Raw genomic sequence first — 20,681 nt, 5'->3', positions numbered from 1 at the left:
ATCAAGTTCAACAATTTAAATTGATATTTTTTTATATTTAAAGATTTTGGTTTACAACACTGGCACACTGCCACCAAGTAAAAACAAGTAGCAGTCATCTGACCCTTAATCAAACTGATATAACATTCTCTGTTGCTTACTACAAAAACTTGGTCCGCACGAGTTTATGATTCCACGGTATTAGCTAGTTCAACTGCCTAAATATGATGAGAATTTGCTGTTTCCAAGTTTATTGAAATTTGTAGATTAAACTTCACACAAACTAAATTATTCGTAGTATAAGGAGGAAAATAGAATTTTCATAAATCAACGCCATCATTCTTTACACTTTTGTTATACAAGATTTAAATAATAAATGGTACACTTTAAAACATTAATCACAAAATTATTTTTATTTATGTATCATATGAAGACACAGCACAACAACAGAGTGAATCTTTTAGCAGCAGTATACCATGTTGCACATTTCGCTAAATCCTGGTAGCAGAATATTAGAAGAGAATAAAGCGGATAAGTAAACAAACCTTTAGCACATAATATGCACATTTGTGCAGACACAGTAAACAAATAAATATAGAAATCTATCATTGTTTACACAAACAATACTTCGGCTTAATTCCTCCAAGTGTTAGTAGCCCCACACTTCAAAAAAATCTGACAAGCTAAGTAAACAAAAGAAATGGAACACAGTAATGTTTACCAAGAACCGCATCAAGAACTGTTGTCTGATCAAAATCAGACATGAAAACTAATCAGGACAATTGTATGATGCTGCATGGAAAAGTTTCAATTTAATTTTGTTTCAGTTTATAAAATCACAACTACAACCCTTTTTAAGATAAATTAGCAAATAAAATGAACAAATCTAAAGAGTGAATATGCTCTACAAAACTCAACAAATGTTTTGATAAATGAGTGAATTGTTTTAATGCTATGAACCGTAACACAATAGAATGTCTAAATTTAAACAAAAATATTAAAAAGGCAAAACACTGCCTTTAATATAACTAGTGGAGTTGAAGTGGTGAATAAAACAAAATTGTAATACTATGACACTTTATTTAGATTTCATTCAATGCTAGCAATTTTGTGTGAAAAACCAGTATATAAAAGCAAAAAATAACTTTAAATTTAAGCAACCAAATAAAAGCAAGATATTTTTCCTGTTTGTCATAAATCGTGGCTTAAAACCAGTCAAAACTGTACTTTGCAGCAACATGGCACAACCAAGAAGTTATTTGTACTTACACAAACAATGTCTCTTGCATCTTTGGAACAATTAAAAATATCACACAAGAATTTTTGAGGCTCTTATGGTGGTAATGTTAAACAAACTTAATATATTGAAATTACAGTATTGTTATACCTGAATTTTTGCAGAATTATTTTCTTGTGTTATACAATATTAAAATAAGAAATACAGTTGTACTTGTTTATTTGTGTTTCAATATCAGCTTTTACACATAGTAGTGATAGTCCAGACACGGGTAAAGACATCAACCACATTCAATAACAAACATATCAATAGTAGCATTGCTTGAAACAATTAAGCAAATGTTTCCCTTACAACCAACTGGGTATTTTAAATTAATGTTTTACAACACTATTCAAACTGTGCAAAAAACAGCAACACCTAAACCAGCAGCACCCACCTTATCTTTTCCTGTTATCGTTATACTAATTCCAAATTAAACAATCCACACAATTCAATACACATATGTGATAAAGGGGATATTTTTTAGTCGGTGCTAACGGTTGGTTGTTAATTTGTTACTGTTGCCAATCAAGTTCTTAAACAAAAAATCGATATGCACCACCAACAAAAATGTTTTAAAAGATTTTGGTAATCGACACATTGCATAACATTCCAGACGATGAAGAGTACTATGGACCATCTGAATAGTAAGTGGCTTTCTCAAATGCACATGTCCATTCTAAAAAGAAAAAAAATGATTAAAAGCAACACTTGGCATACACCTAATGTGTATATTTATTCGCATTTCCAACATTTTTATAAATTTAAACAAAAACATGATTGTAACTTGCTGACTCGTGTCAGAAAGCGCGAAAAATGGATGGATCTACGTGAAACACATTAAGCGCGTAAAAAAATGGCAGAAACCCAGCTAAGTTTAATCCATGCTAATCTTGAACTCCTATAGGCACCAACTATCCGATTTTGTTGAATTTGTGGCGCTATGTCTATTGTGTAAACACAATCGTAAGGATACTCTATATACTTAATTCCAATTGTTAAATTGTGTGGAAACGATAACTGTTTAAATATCACAGTTATTCTTTTCTGCAAATAATATCCACCAGCTATCCAATGTGTCCATATGCTTATTAAAAAAATGTATACTTCAAAATATATTTAATAGATAACTGTATGTAATTAAATGAAATTAATTTTAATTTTAACAACCAATTGCAAAGCAAACGCCAACCTAAGAGATAAATTTGTTTAACCAGCTAGCAACCGGCTAACCTACGTCTTACGAGCGTACTAAACTTAGCTCGCTTAATTTGCTCATGTAAAGAAGCCTATTGTGTGCTGAATAACCCAGCTTTCTATATTCATGTACAGTGAGTATTATTTAGTTGTATTTTGGAAATAAAATATAAAACTTACCTTGGTGTAAAACTGAAGCAGCGGCTTTGAGGCTAAAATCTCCAGGGTTGTTCCATGGTTTAATTTTGTTGACATCAGTAATCCTCATATTATACTTTTGTACTGCAACAGTGGTTACTTCCGGTATGCTTTTACTAGCATTATCCCCTTGTTGGTCGTTTATATGAACCAATGTAACGTTCTTAGGATTTTCTTTAATTTGTAATTTTACACTTTCGTCAACAAAGGTGAGATCATTATTAAGAAATGTCAAGACCTCTTGTTCCTCTGATGGCAAAGGCATACATTCATGCCACAGCGGATCAAACACAGTGTTATCGTTTATATCTGGACCAACAAATGCATTGCAAATTTGAACAGACGGATCTTCAATCATAAATTCCAAGCCCCATTGATTTTCAAAGATCTCAGTTACGTCATCAGGAAGTATTTGCTCTTTACTTAAGTTTTCACTAATTTTCTCATTTTGTTCATCACAACAAACTACTTGGTCTGGATTGCCCTTTTCTGTGTTTTGCATATTATCACAATTAAAAGGTTGAGTCAAACCTTTACTGTTCAATTCTTTTGTGAGATGCAAGTTGGCTATGTTTGGGTTCATCTCATGATTTTGTTTGTATGTTGCATTGTCCAGTTGTGCTTCTTCCACTTTCCTAACAACAACAGTTGAAGCACTGCTTTTCATTTCAGTGCTTTGAAGATTGACGTCAATTACTTTGCTTGGCTTTAGGTGTTCATTAACTGGCTGTATGCTTGGCAGTGGATTTTCACTTCTTCCAGAACCTCTGTCACGGCTTTTCAAGCTTTTTGTGGTAAGGGCTAATGCCGATGATATAACAGAGAGTGCATCAGGGATGTGTGAATCCATTTCTGTAGTCGGACTCATTCTTCCAGCAGCACCATTATTTCCTCCAGATGAGGAAGATGAGGAGGAGGCTCCATCCTCGCTACTGCTGGCCAAGCTGCATCCAGTGCTGTCCAAGTTACTTTTTAGTTTACTTGCATATGAAGAGTTGCTTGCATGACTGGCAGCACCAGAATGCTGCATGCTGTTTGAAAGCGCAGGCGTTAATGTGGGCCAGTGTGACTCATTTTCACGGTCATACATTCCGCTACCGCGAGAAATGACAGAATGACGGGTGATTGCATGAAAGTTTTGTTGATTGCTTGAATTTTGTGCTGGGTTCTGCTCATCACCCACAGAAGTAGGTTCATTGTGAGTCTGTGGTGCAGGATCGCTAAACCTCCGCTTGAGTCTATCTGTATTGTAAAATTTGAATTATTTAAACATAATGAGACATGTGACTACACACAGCTTTTGAAGTAAAACTACTATCGGATAAGGGTTTAGAAATTAGGGACAAATCGCACAAATAACAAAGACTGTTACAGAAGTTTCAACAGTAAAGCTTCCAAATTATTATTCTACATAATCAGCCAGATTTAAAAATGGGGTTTGCAGGAAAATTAAGCTTTAGTTTTGTCTATATATATTTGGACAATTTTAGATAATATGTTCTTCAAATTGCACTAGTGTTGAAAACTGCTGATATACAAAATAAAAGAAAACTTAACAGAAGTGGAGTGTTCACAGCAAATTGATTAAAATCACTAACAATAATATTAAGCGGTTTACTTATCAGTAGTCAGAGTATGCAATGTTAAATACAATACTAACTTGTCTCACTTGGTGATGTATGGCCAGTCAAAGAATCAGCTGGATGGTTTGGGATGCGGCGTGACTTCTTTTGTGTTATAAATTCCCCTTGGCCACCCAAAGATGGTTCATCACCTTTAAACAAACATATTATATAAATTTCTTGCTGTTTTCAACCAACAAATTTAAAAATTAAAAACTAAGAAAAATAAAAATCCTATACAATTCTAGAAAAAGTTTGAAACAATTTGGCTACAACCATCTAACTATACAATTGTTTTTGAATGCATGTCTACCTTGCCAAGATTTATACGACACAATACACTCAGTGATGAGTGTTGAGACATATCAACATACTGACAAGACAAGGCAGAATGTAAAAAATGTAACTGTTCCTACATAATATATATACAATGGGGCTTGGGAGGGTTTATGTCTAGGATAATTGACACTCCTCTAGTAAATGATGATCATAAAAATTTAGTATTCTTTAGCTATAGGGGTATTCCATATCAAATCATCACAAAAATTGAAATTTTGTAACCATCCGTCTTAGATTTTCATGATATTTACATTGCCCAAAATATGGCTCAAAAAAATAAGTTTGCAAAATAAATTTCGAAAATTTCCAATCCGTCAAGAAGTAATGGCATTTTGAAATTTGAACACTAGAGGGGGTTTTTCGGACACTTGAAAAATGGAAATAAAAGTGTGTTTCCTACCATTTTTGGGGTCAAGGAATCCATTTTTAAAGTCAAAATTGCATTTGGGTAAGGTTTAGCGGCCTTGAGGGGCACTTGAAAAGAAAGATATTGTTTCTGTTCCGAGCTAAATGGTTATAGTCTGCAAATATTTAGAAACCCATTCTTTTATTCGTTTATTCTTTATAGCAAGATCTGTCAAATAAGCTCAAAATGAATCTTTAGACTTGTTGAAAAAAGATTTTATGGCCAAAATGGAACTCATACTATTTTGGTGACAATTTCCCTGATAAATGTATTCATTGTCTGCGCTTTTTTTACTTATAAAAGCTCTTTGTATATTTTAGATGATTTTTTAGAAAGAATAAACAGAATATGGCTTTCCAGGAGTCATTAGGATGACTTCTAGGAAATTTGTTTAAGCAACATGATTCAACTGGACAAAATATTTCTTTTAAAACTATTATTTTGGTCCACATTGTTATAGCTGTTCAATCCTTGAACTAACCACCCTTTTTGTCCTAGAATTTTATTTACATCATTGGTGGTTTGGTACTATCTGTCTGTTGCTTTATTCTTTATAAAAATTTTACTTCGTTACCTGCTGCAACCTTTATACTGATTTGTGAACAATCAAACATGGAACACGCTTCGGTGATTTGCTGCATCGGAAAAGCTACCTAGGATGACTGTCACAAGTTGCTGTACACTCAGACTTAGGGATTGTTAAACTTGTTGGATATTGATGAAGAACAAAAAGGAAGTGATTGTGTGAAGAGTTGGGTTAAAAGGAAATAAGCACTCTGCTAAGACTGTAGGTAAGCATCACGTGTTTTGAAAGAAAAACAGCAAGGTGATGCAACCCATATTCATTGCATAAGGGGAAAAAGAAAAACCAAGGGCACCGTTATGATTGATTTGATTCTTGCTAAAAATATGCCAGAGAAGAATTAAAAAAAAAACAGGATGGAAATCATAAGCCACATGCTATAACAGCTTTTAAGCTTTAAGCGACACCTATAATTCTAGTTGTGTTAAGTTCTAAAAATTCATCTTCATGTTTTTGGGGTGAAGTTTTATTTTTGCTTTACTTTGTCTTGCATGTTTAGGCAAGCTATTTGCTTTAAAAGGTGACCAATGCGTTTCACTGGCGTAACTATGACAACCGAATACGATGGGAGGAATTTTTAGAACTCAAACTTCAGCAACTAGAACTACAGGTGTCACTTGAAAGCTGTTGATAGCATGTGGCACATAATTTCCATGCCGGTTTTGTTTTTAAATTCTTCTCTTCCATATTTTTAGCAAGAATTTTGATGTTTGATTGTTCACAAATCAGTATATAGGCTGCAACAGGTCACCAAGTTACAATTTTATAAAAGAATAAAGCAACAGACAGATAGTACCAAACTACCAATGATGTAAATAAAAATCTAGGACAAAAAGGGTGCTTAGTCTAAGGCAGAGGCGTGCAACATACGGCCCGCGCGGTACCTATTTACGTGGTCCGCATAGACTCCATCAAGTAGCCCATTATTTTTTAACAATTTTCCCTGTTACATCGTAAGAAGTTAATTTGTAACGGAATCATTGGCATTTTTCAATTAGTATTGCGTCACACCGATTAAACCTTTGTTATTGCGTCATAGTGTGCATTGTAGTAAAACTGCCTTGTTCTGCTGGTAATGATTCAGTAACGTGATCTTATTTTATGGCTGCGGTGTGCTGAATATACTAATATTAATCTTACGAAAAAGCTTAGCAAATTAAAAATGTTTACTAGTACTAGTAAGAAAAGAAAGGTTGATTATGAAAGACGAAAGTTCAACAACGAGTGGTGTATAAATTACTTCGTAGTTCAACACAATCAAGATGTAGTTTGCCTGATTTGTCAAAACGTTATATCAGTAATGAAGGAGTACAATATCAAACGACACTATTGTACGAAGCAATCTGCTAATTATGATAGCGTTGTTGGCCAATTGCGGGTTGACAAAATGCAGCAATTGAAAAAGTCTTTGAGCAAACAGCAAGAGGTATTTCATGGTTATAAGAAAGAAGTTGAGCTTGTTACAAAACTGAGCTTTCAGCTATCTGAAGCAATTGCCGAAAAAGGAAAGCCGTACAGTGATGGTGAATTCATTAAGAATTGTTTGGAGATATTTATCGGAAATGTGTCACCGGAGAAGAAATATTTAGTGAGCAAACAAGTTTGTCTCGTTTTACCGTGGCTCGCCGAATAGATATGCTTTCGGAAAATATCGAAGATTCTCTAAAGGAGAGGATAAGCAAATGCTCTGCTTTTAGTATCGCTTTAGACGAGAGTACAGACTTGAGCGATACTGCTCAGCTAGTTGTTTTTATACAAGGAGTGACAGATAATTTTGATGTAATCGAGGAATATTTAGATATGGCTAGTATGAAATCAAAAACTGGTCAAGATATTTGCGAGGAGGTAATAAAATTGATGACAAAATATGAAATAGATTCTTCTAACTTGGTTGGTATCACCACGGATGGAGCGCCATCAATGGTGGGAAAAAACAATGGATTTGTCAAAAGATTTTTGGATGCTATTAAAACTGAGGACGTTTATGTGAGCCATTGCATCATTCAACGGAAAAATTTGTGCTCAAAAGTACTGGATTTTGGCGAAGTCATGAAAAAGGTTGTTTCGTGTGTTAATTACATACGAGCGCGCAGATTAAATCATCGGCAGTTTAAGTCGTTTCTTCAAGCTCTCCACTCTGATTACCCGGATGTAAACTATTTTTGTGCAGTAAGATGGCTAAGCAGAGCTACCACTTTGAAGAGATTTTGGAATCTCAAGGAGGATATTGAAACTTTTATGAAAAGTAAAGATCAAGATGTTTCCTTTCTCAAAGATGATACATGGCTGAACGATTTTGCTTTTTTAACTGACATCACACATCACCTTTCAGAATTGAATATAAAGCTGCAAGGAAAACATCAGTTAGCAAACAAGATGGTCGAACATATTTCCTCATTTACAGCAAAACTAAAGCTTTTTCGATCTCAGTTGAGCTGAGCATCCCTAACTCACTTTCCTTGTCTGGAAAGTAGAAAGTTACAAATTCAAAACATTTACTGTCCAAAAATATGTTGAAATGGTTGAAAAGTTAATTTCGGCATTTGAAACTCGGTTTGAAGATTTTCGAAAACACAATGCCGACTTTCAACTTTTTGCTCATCCATTTGACCTGGTTGTGGAAAGTATTCCATCTAAATTTCAATTAAAGATAATAGAATTGCAAGCAAACGTCGATCTCAAACGAGCTTACCATGAAAATGATTTGCTTACTTTTTACAGAAGCTACGTGTATGGAAATTACACAAATATAGAATATCACGCAAGAAAAATAATCTCTCTTTTCGGAAGCACATACTGCTGTGAGCAGTTCTTTTCAAAAATGAAGCTGTTAAAAAAAAAAATGTAGGAATCAGCTCACAGATGAGCACTTGTCAAATCAACTTCGAGTTGCCACTTCTTCTGTCAAAGCTGACATTGGCAAGATCTCTGGCGAGAAAAGATACCAGACATCCCATTAATCACTTAACGAGTAACTTGATTGTCACGGTTTTCCAATAAAAAAATGTTCAAAAAAAAATACATGTGTTGTTCGATTGTCTGGCCCGCAGCACCATCGTAAGTAAACATTGTGGCCCGTAGCAATAAACAGTTGCATGCCCCTGGTCTAAGGATTGAACAGCTATAACAATGTGGGCCAAAATAATATTTAGAAAAAATATATATTTTTAGCTGAATCATGTTTCTTAAGCAAATTTCCTGAAAATCTTCTTAATGACTCCTGGAAAGCCATATTCTGTTTATTCTTTGTAAAAAATCATACAAAATATTAAAAGAGCTTTCATAATTATAAAAGCGCAGACAATGAATACATTTATCAGGGGAATTGTAACCTAAATAGTATGAGTCCCATTTTGGCTATAAAACATTTTTTCAACAAGTCTAAAAATTCATTTTAAGCTTATTTGACAGATTTTGCTATAAATTTTTTCGTCTCCCTGAAAACGTTAGTACAACGAAATTTCCCATTAGGCTTCTCTACATATATGAGCAAATCAAAAAGCGCACTAAAGCAGATGGATCCAGGATGTGACTTACTTCATGCGCGTCAATAAAAAATGGCAGTAACCTAGTGAATTGAGTTCATGCTAATCTGGAGCTCATAGGCAATAGTTATTTGATTTTCTTGAGATTAATATATATTCATTACTAGCAGTATATCTATTTTTCTAATAAAATCTTAATGGATAGCCGAAAAAGAGCAATTTTGCAGTCATGCACCTTAAAATCGGCAAAAGCAAACTGCAAATACAAGTACAACTAATTTGTTTAGGCATTGTTTAACAACCTATGAAGGAATACCTTACATGGCTGTTGCAACACCTTAATTACATTAACGACGACGCGTTACGCGGCGTTTGTACATATATTTTTAAAACATTAAATTGTGCTCTTATTCTGTTGTTGGTCTATTAATACAAATAAACTATATCCTATATAAACTGGCCAAAAGACTAAATTTGTCCTTAGTTTAGTGATCATTCCCAAATAGGTGAATCCCATCATCCTTATAAAGACAACTTGCTATAGCACATATTACTAAGCCTTTTCGACCCAATATAAGGATTTTAGTGACTACTTCACATCACCATGACACTGCTTTAAGTTTTAGTCGGAAAGTTACATATAATGCAATACACTTATAAACTAAAACTGGTAAATAGCCAATTTATTCTGGGAAAAGTCAAGTATGTTGTCTAATATATATATATAATTTTTTTAATTTTTCTACCATTAAGGATGTACACGACTTACCAAATACATAAAGCTGGTCTTTGACAGGAGGTACATAGGTTCCTATGGACAGAATTTTGTCTTTTTCTTCACAATGGTCATTTTCATCTTTGAGTTTTTCTTTCTCTGGGCATTTTTTTTGCTTTTTAAAGTTTTTCTTTTTATCTCTCTTAGAGTCTTTACTCTTTTTCTTGTTGTCAGTTGAGATGTTTGAACCCTCACCAAGCTCCTTCAAAATCTTGTTTAGAGTTGCGTCATCCAGTAATTGTGAGTGATTAGGCTGCAATCAAATAAAAAAAAGATGAACAAACTTGAAAAGTTTTGACCCTGAAAGTTGTATTACTAAAATAACAGTAGTTTGACTAAGGTTGATAAGCTTTTCCATTGATACCATAAATATGCCTAAAAAAAATTAAACAACATCCCTGACATCCATGAGGTAAATTTAAATTCTACACACAATATTATAGGGGTTATAAAACTGTAATAAGTGGTCATTATTATTTTATAGTTCCCACAGCTTTTAGTGCTCTTATAACCACCCAGCTATTTGACTTTGCAGCCATAGTAGTCTTGTGTTTCGCTTTTTGCAAAGCAGTACATTTTCCTGTATAACAAGTGCTAAAAAGCTGAGTAAGGATGAGAAATGGCTCAGTTTTTAATTATAATCACTTTACCAAACACAACCAATTAATATTAATTTTGCTTTTTGTGAGGAAGCCTATCCAGGGGGTCCTTTAGAAAATGTTTAACCAAAATGTGTTGTGTGTACCATGCCTCAAGAGTTTGACCATGAACAGCAAGTTTTTAAGGTTATTGTGTAAGTTTTTAAGGTTACAATAAACTATGCACAGATGGGTTATGTAGCTTGATAATGAATCTCAAAGTCAAAAAGGTCGAGTAGATTGACATCATCTTGATGAAGACATTCCGATGCGTACTTGTATCATCTCCACGTCATGTAATGATTTAAATCTTTTTGGCTTTGAGATTTATTATGAATATAAATTAAGTTGAAAAATTAGAATTCTCAACTAAATATATCACAATAAGAATCTATATATATTTCATTCAAGGATGTTCAAAGTAGAATACTGGATGGTAAGGATTCAAATCCTGTGTAACTTGTAATAAAATCCGCCAATTATATAGGGTAATTGGAACTCCTACAATGTGTTTTAAAACGCATTGTTTTAACTTTAAAGGTTGTTCCTGAAGCCTTCAATCAAGTATTCATTTGTCAATAATGGAATCATGCAAGCAAGGCCAGGCTAGAAAAATCAGCCTGCAATGAGGTTTGAACTCATGATTGTAGTTATACCTGGACTGTCGCTTGAGCCGCAAAGGCTTAGAGGGGAGCAAGTCGAGAAATAACCATGACATTATTGCTTTGCTGCATCCCACTCAATTAGTATATTAAAGGCTTCATGTTCATGGGTCAAAATTAAATTTTTCTGGCAACTCATCATTTTTATTGCTTTTTATAATTTCTTTTTTGTGTAATTAGGCAATACTATTCTAGTAAAAATGCCTTAACAGACATTGTTTTTAGGTATGTTAATTTGTAATACTTTTTATAACAATTAACATAAGTTGGCAAATTTATTTTCCTATTTGGTACTATCTTGTCAGTATAGGCATGTGAAAAACATATTCATAAAACCTTTTTCTCTTTCAGCTTAGCTCATTGGTCTCACAGTTCTTTAAAGGTAAAACAATTATAAAGCCTATACAATACAAGATTGCAAGCATTTTAAGAGAGATAGTGGCCTAACCAAAAGCAATTAAAGCTCACCTTGCTTGCCAGGTATCCCCCCAGGTTTGTAAAAGTCGACAGGTGCACCATGAGGTAAATAAGATCAAGAAACACTGATACAGGGAATAACATAGACCCCCCAAAAACGTTAATTCAATATAATAAAATGATGTATATACTAATATTACCCTTTTACAAGATGTTTGTAACTCTGAAACTGTCAACTCGATTTTCTTAGCCTGTTTTCAAAATTACATAGTAATGATCATCAGTTAAAACATATTAAAGATTAAATATAAACCTTTCCATCTGTTTTTTTGGAGGTTGACCCATAGTTGCCATAGTTTGAAGAACCACTAGTAAGACGTTTGGATTCATCTGCTGTTTCACGATCTTTATTGACACGTTCACGATTTTCCTTGAAGGACTTAATAGTTCGTTTCTTGCGTTTTTCGTCTGCAATTGGTTGCGGGTTGCTGGGTCTTCGTTGTTCAACAGATTGTATTTTGGATGACCTTATAGGTGGACATTCTAGACTGCCTGATTTACCCCTTTCATCCCTAAGTTTTTTACGCCGATTGCTTCTAGAAGATTTAACAGTCTTTTCATCTACTTGAATGTTTGTTCTTGCAGTGAAATTTTCTGTAAAAGAGTTTGTTGAAGAATGTTTATAAAACATATGCAATCAAACCTATGTAGGTATGTTTTACATAAAAATTACATTTTAAGCAATTATTCACTTAATTGGAGTATTAATACGATTTGTTGGATTATCAAAATATGTTAGATGACCCAACAATGTTAGGTTAATGTAAAAAATGCCAAAAACTGAATGTTATAAAACTTACTTTCTTCCTCTTCTGGAGCATTATCATATTGACAGGATTCTGTGGCATTATCAACAACATCTGTAAAATAGAAAATATTGCAACTAGTATAGCAAGTGCTTGATCTAGTTTCGCAATACTGCATAATCACTCAAAAAAACATTCCAGACAGTATCACTTTACATTTTTTACATTAAAAAAAAATATATATATATATATATATATATATATATAGTATAAAATGGGAGGTTACAAGGTTTTTTTATCAAATGTGACAAGATTCTGCATCCTTGCCTATTTGTAAGTAAATGTGTGATACAATTAGAATTAGATATAGACCAATATTTTGTTAACCGTTAATAAAGGCCAATATTGGGCTTCTACTGATATAGCGGTAAAAATTTGTCCAATATTTTAATGTAAAAATATGACACATTTTTTTTCATATAAACAGGCCAAGTTTCAATTTTGAGCATATTTTAGATAGTAAAACAGATTAATATCTGTATCTGTTGGCAAAAACATGATAAATCGGGTATAGGTATTGGTCCGTAAAAATGATATTGGTCCCTTTATAATAAGAATTTGATTACCTGCTATTTTGGATTTCTTCTTTCGTTTCTTTTTTATCTTTTTGCTAGATTCTGGACAATAGTCATCACTATCCAGTGGGCTTTGTAAAGGTTCCATTTCAGTTACAATGTTTCCCTTGCGATAATGCTGCTGGTTTGTATGGCCATACTTTGAACTACTATAAAAAATGAACAATGAAAGGCATACATTCAAACATTTTTTTTTAAATTACTTACAGTGACAAATCTTTCATTTCAATGTCAGTTTGCAATCCACCCAATGTAGTACAAGTAGAGGTGTCCACATGATTAGGCTTGGCATCACCAAAAAACATCACCTTTGTATCAATTTCATTGCGATCATCAACTTCGCTCATGTCAATAATGCAAGGTTTGTCAGCATCTTGCTTGATACTTTCAAAGTTATTTTGATCTACATATTGTTTATTGTCATTGTTATCCAACTGGCTTTTAAACTCCTTCCCGGTACTCCATTTAGTACATGAAGGCCTTGTCAGTCCATCAGCTTCCTCACCACAATCGTCAATAAATTCTTTTACTCGATCAGCTGGCAATTGTTGGTAAGTACGGTTGTACAGTTTAACCAGGTCTGGTTCCTGCACATCATGTTTGATGGTACCTAAGTCACACACTAGGTCTTTTGACATTGAGTTGTCTCTTTTGTCAAGCCTACCTTCTTGATTCAAAGGTACTGCTGGCTTAATAAGTTTTACAGGAGTACAAGAATTCTGAGAAGCCAGTGGAGTTACGCCGTGAGATTCCAGCCACTTGATTTTGTTCTCTATTGTTGCTAGAGGCAGATTGGAAAAATTGCGCGCCTTCTCCACTGCTAAATCAGCCTAAGAAGAAACAACCATGTTTGCATTTTTAGGCAGGTTTATCATTTCCCAACAATTATGTTCACTAATTCTGATAGATTTACTCATCCTACACTATAAACAATATATAAAATTGTAGCGTATCAATTTAACAGATTTGGTGAAATCTCAATAATTATAAGAATTGAAATATAAATGTAAGCTTACCAATCCTGTTTGGCAATATTTAAAAATGTATATCAGCTCCAAACGCAGCAATAACACTAAAAGGTGTTTCAAATACTTTTTTACCAAGTGTCTCAAGTATTTTTGTTAAATGTTAGTTATTAATGTAAATTATTTTGCAATTGAACAACATTTAAATGCAACATTAAAAAAAACTTTAAAATATAAACAAGGTCTAAATATTGCACCCGCTGCTTGCTCCCCCTACTGGAGTGCAAAATTATTGTTGTTGCTATTATATATACCAGCTGTGGGGTCAAGTTATGTTCTCAACAACCTAAAGTCAATTATTGTGTAAATCGTTTATATTAGTTTATGTCGAACATAGTAAACAATAAGTGATCCTTTGTCCATTTAACCATGTTAATAATGACAGGTTAAGAACTCAGTACACGAAACAAAATAAAATGCAGGTTAAATCATTGGTGATCAGTAAATCTAAATGACTAGTTTTAGGAAAGAACGAATTTCACAGCAAGAATTTTGACATTTTTGGGAAGTGTTAGCCTGTCTGAGCAAAAGTATTTAACTGTTTAAATTTCTTACGGTCTAGTTCAGGGGCCGGCAATCCCTGGGCACTTGTGGCATGCGCCATGGTTTTCCAGGGCATGCCAAACGATTGCATATGTTATATATCACCTTAAGGAAGTGTAACCATTACATAACTGCCACATCATTAACATTATTATTACATCATCAACATAGCGCTAACTAAAGGGTTGCACACATTTTCAGTTGGATCTACAGTGTTCATGTCACAAATTAGTGTATTAATTGTTGTGTTCAATAATATTTTCTGTGGGCGTTAACTGTTAAACTTGTTGTTTACGACTAAACGTTTGAATTACGTCACAATGCTAAAAAGTGGCTTGATGTGTGCTGCGTTAAACTAGGGCATTCTACATTAAAACTTTAAAAGTTACGAGGTAAAGTTTTTTGTGCGACTTAGCTAACACATCTGAGTAGGCTAAAAAAGCGCCAAAACTAAATTCCTAATTAGCGGGCACATTATTGTGTTTGCAGCAGTTCGTTTTTTTTAAGCAGAGCTATTTAGAGAATTTAACTTATTAAGTTAGGTTTAATAGCGTCTCCCCAAATAAAAAAATAAGATGTCAGCTCATTTCAAGAATCCTGGTTGATAGATCTTGGATTCGTTTGTCAAGACGACCGAGCTGTTTGTGCACTGTACTGTAAAAACTTAGTTTGCCAAACGTCAAGCATAAAACAACATTTTTAAACGAAGCACGGGAAATGCTTTTTTTAGTTACATAAATGGGTAATCTACAAGCTGTAGAGTTGGAGCCGCACTCAGAACTTGACAAATCGCACATTTGGCCGAAGTTGGACTCTGTTCAATGTTTTGCCCCTGGTTGCCAGTGCAAAACCAACTATAGAAAAACGTTTGGCATGCAAGATGTTGATATAATCACATTATTCATAAACTGGCACACTGCATACGAAAGGTTGCCGACCCCTATTCTAGTTGAATACTACTCTCTTTTATTCAGTTACTTTGCTGCCAGACTTGGTTCAAATTTGTTTTCACAAACAGACAAAGGAAACACTTTTTGTAAATATATACAAAATACAAAATATTGGGATGTATAACTTGTTAAGAACATAGGCATAATGAAGTCCAACAAAACATAAAAATGTGGAGGAAAAAAAGCATACATTGTATATGTTAACAGGATGGTATGATAAAATTGCATTTATGAACATGTATAGTGCAAACTATCAAGAAGAATTATTTGTACCTGTTGTGATGTTACAAGTGCAACAATCTGATCATAGTAGCCTGTAAAAAGGTCACCATCTTCTTCTTTTAAGGCTTTTGCCAGTACTGCAGAATAGTAGGAAACTTTTATATCATCACCAAAGGACATTGGCCTGAAACAAACATATATTAACTTTATAGCAAGAAGGATGTCTAATCATTGTAAACTTTTGTTTTCTGTACAAATTATGTAAAAAATATAAAATTGGTCTATATTTTTATTGGGCATGGTTGATGACTGTTTTAAAAAAACAGCTGAGAAAAAACTTTCCTGCAAATTTAGTAAACTTTCATGCCTGCAGGGCAATTAAGGACTATGTATGAGCCCAACTTATCCAGCGTCTGACTTCGAGACTTGGTGAAAATATTGTAGCATAATATAAAAATCCAAATAAAAACCAGTTAAATTGGGGCACACAGGTTAAGACACCCATCTAGACGAAGGGTCACTAAACTTTTTTCAAAAAACATTTGATAAATCTAAGGCCTGCTGAGCACCGATCGCAGGCACATATAATTTTTTGTCAAACCTTTTTAACTTAATTATTATCAAGGAAATATAAATAAATATGCAAGAAAAACTGTAGTGACCCTTGCAGCAGGCCGCTTTCATAAACCCAGCGCATCTCATCTAGTCCAAAGGCCTAATTTGGTGACCCCTGATCTAGACAGATCAGTTATAAGCATGCATTTGATGGAATAAACAACCAGACATAATATTTAAAGATTACGATTAATTTTACTTAAAAAACTTATGACAAAAACATTTCTTACCTCAAACAAAATCACTTATTGGAAAGAAAAAATAATCATTTTTCCTGAATGTTATGACAGATAACAACAATCAAAAGCACATTACACAGAGAAAAACTCTTAATTTTTTTTACAAAAACTTAAAAGCTGTGTAGAGAGTTAGTTATAAGATAGTGTTTAATAGTTCATGGTGGCAACTATTATACCGGAAATCTACTAACCAACTTTTTCTGTCATTAAAATGGCGATATACTAAAGCAGGGGTCGGCAACCTTTTTCTTGTCGCGGGCCAAAATCAAACTCGGAAAGATCTCTGCGGGTCGCACAAAATGATAACTAAGAATAGCGTTATTTTCATGTTAGAATTTTTGGGGGAAACGGCATTTTTTTAAATTTCTTGCAAGTTTTTTATTACATTGCCGAAAATAAAAATAAAAGAAATGTTGAAAAATATATGTCCAATATTTTTGAAAACATTTTCCGTTTGTCCGCGACGCACTTGGCAGCCTTCCACGGCGCAACGGTAGAGAAGCGCTAATCTAGTTGAATAAACAGCATCAAAACGTAAAAACCGGAAGTGAAAAGAACATTTGCGCGAAGCGCAAAAATTTTTCGCACTTCTGCCTAAAGAGGCAGCGGGCCCGATGAATTACAGAGACCGCTTGATTGATTGTTATTAATTGTCGAACACACACTTGTTGATCCGCCAACCCGAACGAATAACGAAAGGCGAAAGAGAAAAAATATCCTGCGTTTACGGTCGACCAAACAAGAAACGAAAAAGGCGTTTTGCGTTTGATTTTGGTTCCGCATTAGCAAGACGCCCAATTACACTGAGAAAAAACACGCAGCTTCGGACGGTGAGGTAAACCCTGACAAAAACGAAACAAAAAACGTTAATGTCACTTCCGAAAAGGGGGGTCCGAACCCCCAATCCCCCCTGGATACGCCACTGTACCAGGGTATATAGCGCGGTTCCGCTATATTGTAGCGGTGGGTTTTTTTGCAGTTATTCTATATTCTTCCAATGAATTTTATTTGTCAGTGTCCATATACTCCCAATGTTTTTTGTCGTTTAGGTGCTTTAGCAGGCAAAAGCGGATGTGGCCTGAAGTTGCGTGTTATTAGTTGGGCATGGTGCACTTTTACAAGATGGTTGCCAGTCGTCCGTGTCATATAAGTTCATTCAAATGTAAATAGTGTCTGAAGGTTTAACTAAGGATTTACACAATATTGACTGATTGTTTTAGTTCATGTTGAATTTTTCTATATTCCTCCCTCATGGGTTAATAATTTTGAGTTGAAAGTCCAAATTTTGCTGCGAAGCAAACCTATAATTTGTCTTTAAAAAAAAAAATAAAAAAAAAAAAAAATATTAAAAAATATTTAATATTTTTTTCTTGCACCCCTATGCGCCTCTAATTGGGAGTAAAAAAACCAATAGTGTGGCATCATCGTTTTAGTTCCTATCTAATTCTATATAGCGGCAAAAAAACCTTAATACAGAATTCGTCCATATCGCTTGCTTAATTCAGCTTGTGAAGCGGTGGCATCCTGCTGCGATTTATTGTTCCGCTCGTGCAACGTTCATTGCGCGTGGCGCGACATAGTAAAAATGGGCGCGTGCGACTTGCCTTTTAGAAAGAGGCTTCTCTTAGTAAAATAACTTATTGCTCTACAAAACAACATATTTAATTGCAAAATCTGAAGGCAGTGTACACCTCTGCTTGCAATCATATTCTATCAATAAATCACTTTAATTTCTACATTTTTGGTTAACTATTTACCCCAATAGGTTAATTATTTTGAGTTTAAAGGCAAAATTTTGCTGCGAAGCAAACCTATAATTTATCTATAGTTGAAAAATATCTAAAAATTTTTTTTAATTTATTAGACACCTCCAAACATCAAAAGGCCAAATTTTAATTTTTGCCCCCCTGAAATACTCCCCTTTTTTACGAGGTAAAATGTTTATTTTAACATCAGGTTTATATGGTTCTCTAAAATTTGTGAAATTTTCAGATTTTTATGTCATTTCCTTGTATTGTAAATATATCATTGAAATTTCCTAAAGTGTTGTGCATTTTGACCCCTCGGGATGAACAGTTCAGGTGTAAGGTTTAAAATTTTGTTACTTAGCCTTGTATATGACATGTATCCATGACCAATAAATATATCAGATTTTTTTTTAAAACAACGGTAAAGAAACGCTGATCTAGGTGACAACACTGCATCAAAACATAAACAAACCGGCCATAGAATGATGATTAGCGCAAGAAGTGCAAAATTGTTTGCACTTACGTAGTTAAAATAGTCATAAAGGATGTGAAAACTCGTGTCTAATTTGTCAAAAAGGTGGCAGGCTGGATGAATTACATCGGCGGGGGATAATAGAGATAAATCCCCCCGCAGGCCTTACTTTGCAATCTGGAGTGACCCAATCGTGCAACACTTACGTTGCGCTAAAAGTATTCAGTACAGTACTTCATTTTCAACCATGCAAATTTTAGAAATACCGTTATTTCAGACGCACAAAATTGAACACAAAAATTATTCCAGCCATGCATATATTTAAGCTGCATATGAACGTATCCACAGCGTAATATCCAAAATTTCCAATCTGGTATATATCTTAATTCTTAAATTGGGAAACCATAAATTTGACTATGACACAAACAATACATGGTACCAATGTGCTATAAAGCTAATTGCAATAAAAAACTTGGGCTTGGGTGAGGGTGGGTCAAGTATTATTGTTTAACACTATTACTTGGCTCACTCAAACCCAAATGCCAACCGGCAACCTAACCCAAATGATGTTCGGTGTGGTAGGATTCTAGATGAGCGCCAAAACAGATAACACTAATTTACGGAATGATGAATGGTCGGAAAGCTCACAGTATTATTATTAAATATAATAACACTTGACCCACCTTCACCCAAACGCTTACCGAAATATTGTGCGTTGGTTTAATAATTGTTTTAACGGGGTAACACTTAAATTAGTGAGCGTTCCGACCATTCATTATTCTGTAAATTAGTATTATCCCGCCAAAACTTGTTCTATGCTATTTAACAACTTTAAGATATATACATTATTTTGTTGCGGTTTATTTGATTCTCTAAACAAAAAGCAGCCTAAATTGCTAAAAATATATATCTATAAGGTATTTGAATATAATATTGAGTGACAACTGCGACCAGAAATAAAAATAATTTTAGCCGGCACAACAATACCTTATGATTAAACAGACGATGAAGACGAAGTCAAAAACAACATTTTTTTTAAATCCTGCCACATTTTTTAAAGTTAAGAAATGAACAATCGAAAATGGAATAAATAAATATGGTAAAATAAATATAATGATAACACTTATCTATACCCGAACCCAAACTAGCACCTTACCCAAATAATGTTAGCAAATATAAACCCCTGGACGAAAATGTGGTAGGATTGTAAACCAGCGCCAATAGTGTCTAGTTGCCTATACATTAATTCCACCGGCGTAAATATCTGTAAAAAGTCGAAGCTTATATTGTTCTTAAAATAAACTGCTGTGGCAACTCGCAATACTCATCGGAACGAAACATTTATTTTACATGACATCGCCATTCACTACACTTTTTTATCTTTAATTGACAACGACTGAGACGTAGCTGACTTTTTTATTTAAAACGGCACTGTGCGTATAATATTAGGTGGTTTAGTGCAGCGTAGTTCACCGTTTATTTAATAAAAATTTAATACGACAGAAAACTTTTTTAATTTTGTTGACATTAAAATGTAGTGGCCACAAAATGTACCTTTTAAGTTTAAATCTCTTTGATTTAAAAATTGTTCCACCGGCTTCCGTCCTAAACTATCACAATTGTACAGTCTGCTTTCTGTTTGGTACCGGTAACTAATTAAATACAGTATGTTTTGTAAACTAAAATATTGCGATTTGTTTGATAACGTTATATTTTAAGAGAGGACTCCTCAACAGCATTCCCAAAAATTATCTAGTTAATCTTGGTTGATTCCATATTTATTTTCCCAAATAAGACAGAGCCGTATTTTTCCTATTCAATAACGGAGAACTGAAGTTCTGTTAATATA

The 20,681-nt window shown here is 33.9% G+C and overlaps 1 protein-coding gene across 5 annotated transcripts; it reads right to left on the bottom strand.

Annotated features, from left to right (window-relative positions):
• Window positions 1-220: 220 nt before the first annotated feature.
• On the bottom strand, window positions 221-20,187 carry LOC146168438 (uncharacterized). 5 transcript variants are annotated; one of them, XM_083381499.1, is made up of 10 exons: window positions 19,820-20,187; window positions 15,810-15,942; window positions 13,226-13,848; window positions 13,010-13,167; window positions 12,438-12,497; window positions 11,891-12,231; window positions 9,855-10,113; window positions 4,311-4,424; window positions 2,633-3,892; window positions 221-1,934 (listed from the first exon to the last, which is right to left on the bottom strand). In XM_083381499.1, the coding sequence occupies exons 2-10, from the start codon at window positions 15,936-15,938 to the stop codon at window positions 1,885-1,887; spliced, it is 2,994 nt and encodes a 997-aa protein (XP_083237625.1). In that variant the 5' UTR covers window positions 15,939-15,942; window positions 19,820-20,187; the 3' UTR covers window positions 221-1,884. The 5 variants fall into 5 exon arrangements, with proteins under 5 accessions (XP_083237625.1, XP_083237634.1, XP_083237617.1 ...); XM_083381508.1 differs by having other exon boundaries at window positions 19,989-20,187; XM_083381491.1 differs by lacking the exon at window positions 19,820-20,187 and adding an exon at window positions 16,604-17,317.
• Between the last annotated feature and the right edge of the window lie 494 nt (window positions 20,188-20,681).

The sequence above is a fragment of the Ascidiella aspersa genome, chromosome 1 (genome assembly GCF_963924565.1).
Source record: "Ascidiella aspersa chromosome 1, kaAscAspe10.2, whole genome shotgun sequence".
NCBI lineage: Eukaryota > Metazoa > Chordata > Ascidiacea > Phlebobranchia > Ascidiidae > Ascidiella > Ascidiella aspersa.
Note: the sequence above shows the minus strand (reverse complement) of the source record. Positions and strands in the feature narration are given on the sequence as shown.

What these genes read in the sequence shown, in the direction of transcription:
- LOC146168438 (XM_083381499.1), bottom strand. Translation starts at nt 15,938, where the DNA reads ATGTCCTTTGGTGATGATATAAAAGTTTCCTACTATTCTGCAGTACTG. An exon ending in GAAGAAATCCAAAATAGCAG is followed by an intron (nt 12,498 to 13,009) that starts GTAATCAAATTC and finishes TCTATTTTACAG; the next exon opens with ATGTTGTTGATAATGCCACA. An exon ending in TACATCACCAAGTGAGACAA is followed by an intron (nt 3,893 to 4,310) that starts GTTAGTATTGTA and finishes TTTACAATACAG; the next exon opens with ATAGACTCAAGCGGAGGTTT.